The sequence below is a fragment of the Aptenodytes forsteri genome, unplaced genomic scaffold, assembly GCF_000699145.1.
Source record: "Aptenodytes forsteri isolate BGI_AS27 unplaced genomic scaffold, ASM69914v1 Scaffold155, whole genome shotgun sequence".
NCBI lineage: Eukaryota > Metazoa > Chordata > Aves > Sphenisciformes > Spheniscidae > Aptenodytes > Aptenodytes forsteri.
Window position 1 is genome coordinate 7632716 of NW_008794446.1, and position 6538 is coordinate 7639253.

Consider the following 6538-nt stretch of genomic DNA (forward strand, 5'->3'; position numbering starts at 1 on the left):
CATGGATCCAGCCTGTCCAGGTCCCTCTGCAGAGCCTTCCTACCCTCGAGCAGATCAACACTCCCGCCCAACTTGGTGTCGTCTGCAAACTTACTGATTGCACTCAATCCCCTCATCCAGATCATCGATAAAGATATTAAACAAACGGGGTAGGGGAGGGAGGACTCAATGAGCAGGCAGGAGAAGTCCCTGTCAGAAAATCTCACTTTTTGTCGTGTTGGGTGGTGGTGTGGGGGAGAAAATGAAGAATCTGGCAGCAAGGACAGTGGTGATGGCTTTATAGCTGAGAATCTGTGCCCCAACCAGATGGGGAGGGGATCAGCCATTTGTTGACTTCATATTTCATCAAGTTCTTAAATACAAAATGCAAAAACCACACTCTCTTGGCATTAAAATGATGATTTCAGTACGGATTGGTGGTGGCTAAATGAGCTGGGAGGTGGCCGTTATCAGTATCCCGAGGCACTCGTGCTTCCCTTGCCATCAGGGCTGGGGCTTTCCGGGAGGGGCGGCAGCGCCAGGCAGGAGGGGAGCCCCTGGGGAGCAGATGGTCTGGCTGCAGGAAGGGGAGAGGCTGTGATGAAAAGCTCTACAGAAGCTTGCAACGACATTTGGGAAGGGCCATGGGGCCGAGCACACCATCCTGGGGAGCAGAGCCTGCGCAAGGCAGAGACCCCTGTGATGAAGAATAGCCCAGGTAGACCCGACATTTCTGAGCACTGGAGAGCAGAGCTTCTTGACAGCTGGCTGACCGAGAGGGGAACCTGAAATTCATGTCTTGCTCTCCCAAGTGATGGATGTTTTGTTTCCCAGTCCTGGGCATTGATGAGTGAGACCAGGACCCTCCAAACCTGCTGCTCCTCTCTTCTTTCTGCCCCCTTCTCTCCCTACAGGGACAACCCTGCACCCCAAACTGAGTGGCATCAGGGGTACCTTCCCTGGCCCCCGCAGCCTCTCCCACCTCAAATGATATTGGCATTGACCATTTAATCACGGATGGTTTTAGTGGCTGGGGGGGGGGGGGGGGAGGGCCTGGGACCCATCCAGGGCAGGGAACCGGGAGCTGCGAGGGGAAGGAAAGGCAGAAAAGGGGATAAAGGGGAGGGGGCTACAGTCACAGGGGAACAGGTCAAAGGGGGGCCTGAAAGGAGGAGAAAGAAAAGCTAGAAGCTAGAAGCTTTCCGCAGCAGAAGCGGGAGCCTGTTTTCTCACCGACGATGCCTCTGATGAGAAGGTAACAGATGAAGGAATGAGGAATTTGGGTACTGCAGAAAGTCAGCATTTATGCCTGTGCAAGCCCTTTGCAGGCTCTAGGGGACATCCCTGGGCCGCGGGTCCCCGTATGCATGCTGCATTTCAACTCCAAAGGCAACAGGCAGCCCAAGTCCTCACCACGCTCACCTCTTCTGTAGGTGCACAGTCTGGATTACTATTATTACCATTATTATTATTATTACTACCATTATTACTAGTTGTAGCAGTAGTACTGCTATTAATATTATTACTATTTTTTCCTGGGCATCTGGACCTTTGTCTCATACAGCAAAAAAATCATCTGTGATTTCTCTTAGACAGAAAACACCTTGCTTTTTCTCTTGAGGATGTCTATGTGACCCTCAGATACAATTTGTTCATCTCCTTGGCTAAGCCAACATATTGATCCTTCCCCTGGGCTCTGACCCCTCCATGCCTTCTCTGTTTACAGAGTTATCTTTAGCATTCCTGCCTCCTCACCACTGCTCAGGGGCAGCAAACAGTTCAGATAAAATTGATCCGGTGGATACAAGGAAAGACGTCATGAAGAAACCCAGGGCATGAGGCCATTTGCAGACTTTCTGCCATCACGTAAGCTGGCTGAGGGTCAGTTCGGCATTAACTGGCTCCCAAGGTGGGTTCTCATAACGAGCAGTGCTGAGCGGCTCTGAGCATCACTCGCTAAGTGCAAACTGGGATGTTATTACAATTATCATCATCATTGCTTTTGTGCAATGAATTGGACAAACCCTAATTCCGCCTTCCTCCACCGCTCACAGGGTTTGAAGGCCAGACAAATGATGCAGACCACCCAGTCTGACCTGCGTGGTACAGCCCAGAGCCTCTTAGCCTTAGTTTCAGCTTCAGTCCCATGGTTTTGCTCAAGTGCACGAGTGTCTGAGAGTGGAACAGGAGACTTCTCAGTGTTTGTCAAGACCTCCATCAGGGCTGCCTCCAGCTTTGCAAGGGCTACTAAGAACAAATGCCCTCTTTTGGGGGGACATGCTGTATCCTCTCCATTTTTTAACCATAGATAGGGTACACAAAGTTATATTAAAGTAACTGCTTGCAGGCCCAGTCCCTGTTCCTTGTTCCCTGGTCCTGCAGACCATGCTCAGAGGATTATGGATCCACACAAGTCATACCAGAAATCCTCCACTTCTCTTGGAGAAATGACTTCACCCCTGGACTACAATGTCAGACTCCTACCCAGGTGCCCTGCGTGGCCTCCTAAAATGTCACTTTTTTTTCTGCAGAGTGGCCTAAACTCAACCAGAGAGGTGAGATGGTGGTGCATGACTTCCCTCCGCAAAGGAGGAGGAACGTTTAACCTTCAGGCATCACTTTGTTCAGCATGGTGGTGCCTGATTCCGGGCATGGCTCCTTTGCCTGACCTTCCCCAAGGTGTGTGGGATCATAACTCCAGCCATGCTGTGCTTGGAGGAGGCAGTGGGGAGCGTGGGAGGCGGGAGGACTCACAGTGCACCCCACAGATCACGGGCAACAGCCTTGACCCCCTTGCAAACAGCTGAACCTGCCAGAGCAGCATAAACCTGTAAATTGGCAAACACTAAATGAAAAAACCCCCCTCAAACTCGTGTTTTGACAACTCTACATGACCGTAGCTTCAAGCATCATTAAGTGAGGACTCCATTTCCAGCAGCTGTGGACAACTGTTTACTCTCCAGGTCTTAATCAGCACAGGCACTCAAGCTGCACGCAGCTGCTGCAGGTAGGCTGGCAGGGCTGATGGCGAAGCTGCTGATCAGGACGAGGTCCGCTGGAGCGACTCAGGGACTGGTTGCTTGCTGGTTGCTCTGGGCAAGCTCATCCAACTGACTTTCTCTTCTGAAAAGACTAAAATTCATCTAAAGAAGCTGGATGTATAGGAGTCTTTCCTTCATACTAGTTATATGTGGTTTATATATGTCTATTTTCATGTACAGTAATGACTGTATTTTCTATAGCAGCCTGCATCAGAGGTAACTTGTTTTCTAAGGTGTCGCCTTGGGTGGGAAAGTCTGGGATCGGTGGTTGTGACTTCTCCCAAGAAAAGGTCAGAGCAACTTAAAAAGTGGCTTGGTGGGGCCAGGTTGACTGCCTGCACCTTACAGCAACCTCCAGCTTTGAGTATCGTTGGAGCCCTGTTACTGAAAAGTACAGGAGCACCATTACTAGGGGGAGTAGGGAGTAGGAAGGGTGATGCTCTGGCTGATATCGGGACCCATCCAGGTCAGTATGAATGGAGGTATAAGTGATTGGGTATTATTTAATCAACATATCAAACTAAAGTAGACTGTATCATAGGTTGGCTTAAAAGCTTCATGTTCCCTAATGATGTGATGTCCCATAGCATGCAGTTGGAGGATTTTGCTTGTCCATGACTTCCCAGGTGAGCATATCAAATGCAGCCTGAAACAGGCTGCCAATTCTGGCCTGAGCAGCTGATACTCATGCTGCCACATTGACCAGCTTCAACAAGTCTCCATTTTATCCTGCCTTACTAGGCAGATCAATACACTCCAAGTGTCCCACAATGTACTCCAAGTGTCCCACTCCAGTCTGAAACACTGCTGGCCTTTTGACTTGAATGGTGCTGCAAGGTTTGGGACTAATACGAAAACAAATTGAGAAGGGCTGAGTGCTTCTTTGAGACAACTGTATTTACCCCTGTGCTGCCATAACCTGTTCTAGGGTAATGACGTGTGTCTGCACGGTCTGCTCCATGGCTAGAGAGGGTGGTGGCATTGGTTTGCAGTGTGCTGGATTCAGTAAGAGTTCTTCTGGGCTCTGCTCAGGTCTCCAGAAGTCTGACATTGCAGACATTTGCTGAATTTACTGCTAAATTGTTTCAGTGGCTGAATTGTAAGAAAATAGCTTTATATTTATAGAGCCCTTATAGCCAAGACCGGTGAGAGCTAGGGCAGTTTGGCCGGGCCAAAGGTGCCGGTGGGTTGGACACTGTGAGAGACCAGAGATGCCGTGCTGTATCCCAGCACAGATAACAAACAGGCTTGACCCTGCATCTGTTGCAGTCAGTGGGAGAGGACCACAAAGCTGTTGGCTGTATTCTGTTCAACCAGGAGACTCGGCATGCACGAAAGAGCAGAGCTCACATAACTTACCACTGCAGTCTTCAAATGAAGTGTATCTGTATTATCCCTGTGGGTTTGATTCACTCACTACATTACCCCAGAGTGATGCCAGTGTTACTCAGTGAAAGCAATACTGCAGTGAAAAGGAGCAGTGAATCGGGCAGGCTGTGCTTATTTTCTTCTTTGAATGATACCTGATGAGATGCTTTTGGAGTTGCTACAAAAATGCATTTGAGAGGAAGAAAAAGGAACGATCAATACACTTCAAGAGACTGAATCATATGGCACTTCCCAAATTGTCTGTGGCATGTTAGCTGGTGGATGGTTTAGGCTGTGATCTTCCTGTAGTCTTACAGTAGTTGAAAATTTAAAGTTTAATTCACGATGTTTAGTTTATTGCTCTTTGAGCCAATATTTACCAGTGTTTATAGTTGTCTGAAAACAAGTTAATTGCATGAAAGATATGTTACCTTTCAGACCCTAATGTGCCTTGGGCAAGTGACTAATCTCTTTTGTGATCCCCCAATGGATCAAGCATCTGACACAGCGAACAGGGAAAAAAGCCGTCGCATTTCAGAGGCAAAGCTCACCGTGGACCCAGCTGCTTGGGCTGCCACATGCCTTCACTTCCCAGAGAAGCTGTTTGATGCTCTGTGAAAGACACTCGGACCATGTTAGGAGGTCCCATTTCTGCAGTATCTAGAAGTAAGAGCCTAATTTCAAACTTAAGTGTAAATCCATGGGCTGGTATGTACTTCACTAGCTGGGAAAGATTTGGAAAACCTGAGCGCATCACTTCCAGGGCTCAAGTAAAAAGGAGAAAAACTAGAGTGAGAAAAATATGAGAAGAGTAAAGAGGTCTTTGAAGTGTTTTGAATCACAAGCAAAGGCATGATGAGGAAAAAGGAATCTTTTCTATCTTTTCAGCCCCAGTTAACTCAGTGATGTGTGTGTCATTATCTGCGTGCAAATGAGACTGCAACAGTCCTCTGTCCAGGAGAGGAGTGTTGTTCTCTCCAGCACCTCCCGTGCAGCATAATCCTTTCTCTGCATTGCCCCTGGTTGTTATCTATACCTACCAGGGAAAAGCCATCAGCCATGGAACTGTTCATGGTGACTAAGGCATGGATATGTGGAATGATGCAGTACCTGAGACATCAGCCGCATGGAGACCTACCCCGACGCTCTCTGTAGATGGTGAAAGCAGCATCTGACTTACCTTGCGTCCACATGATGAACCTGAGACCAGTGGCCTCATCGAAGTGCCCCATTCTGTCTGTGCTGCCGATGGACTGTCAAAGTAGCTCAGATGAGCTGAGGTGCCCATGCTGTAATGTTCAATGTCAGTCCTTGGCACTGCGGTCTGCTTTGCCCTGTTCTCCTCTCATACCTCGTGCATGCAGCGATTGCCCCTAGAGAGGGATGCCTGTGCGAGCCCTTCTGGTGCCGCGTCTTCCCAGAGTGACAGCCTGTGTTTATCATCCTTCCAGCTAATGCAATATATATATTTGAAGGAAAAGACTTTTCCCTTCCCTCCTCCTGCCTCCCACCCTGGTCACCCAGCGTCCTTCCCTGTGAGTTTGGGGGTTATTCCTTGACCTGAAGCTGAGGGTGTCTGCTGTGAAAATCACACAGTGTATGACCTCCTCTTCGTGCTTTGGGGCAGGCTTCATCTGCCACCCACCGTGTGTCAAAGCTCCCCTTCCCATGTTGCGGGGTTGGTTTTACACTGGGGATGTCCCGACTGTCACGACCAAAGGTGGGTTCCCAGCACACTCTGATTTGCTCACGAAGGAACAAAGTGCAAGCAGGGAGGGAAGTCACACTGCGCATTGGTGGCTGTCCCTGCCATGCGACCTGCTCAGCCCCGCTCGCAGCGCATGGCCTGGGCGAAGCAGCTCTGCTTGTGCCACCAGATGAACCCTCCCCCGCTCTGCAGGGGACACGGGGCTGGAGAGAGGGCTTTCCCTACAGCTCCCGTGGTTGGACCGATTGCCACGTGCCTGGGAATAGGTACACAGGCACTGCTAAGTGCCTAGCGTATCATCTGAGCTGGATTTTCAAATGGTACAGGAAGGCGCTGTGTTTGATTCCAGGGTGTCTAATGGATCTCCATGGAGGGAAATCAATGCCATTAATACAGGAGCACTGGTCTGTTTTTTCGCTGCCTCTCAGCACCGATCGATCAC

The 6538-nt window shown here is 49.5% G+C and overlaps 1 protein-coding gene across 1 annotated transcript in view; it reads right to left on the bottom strand.

The window, feature by feature from the left end:
• The window catches only part of GTF3A (general transcription factor IIIA), a 30571-nt gene extending 24951 nt beyond the window's left edge, over window positions 1-5620 (bottom strand). Inside the window, exons 1-2 of the mRNA XM_009290281.1 lie at window positions 5569-5620; window positions 4940-5048 (exon numbers count right to left, since the gene is read on the bottom strand). Coding sequence (XP_009288556.1) covers window positions 4940-5048; window positions 5569-5620 — 161 coding nt within the window. The remainder of the gene's footprint in view (window positions 1-4939; window positions 5049-5568) is intronic.
• Between the last annotated feature and the right edge of the window lie 918 nt (window positions 5621-6538).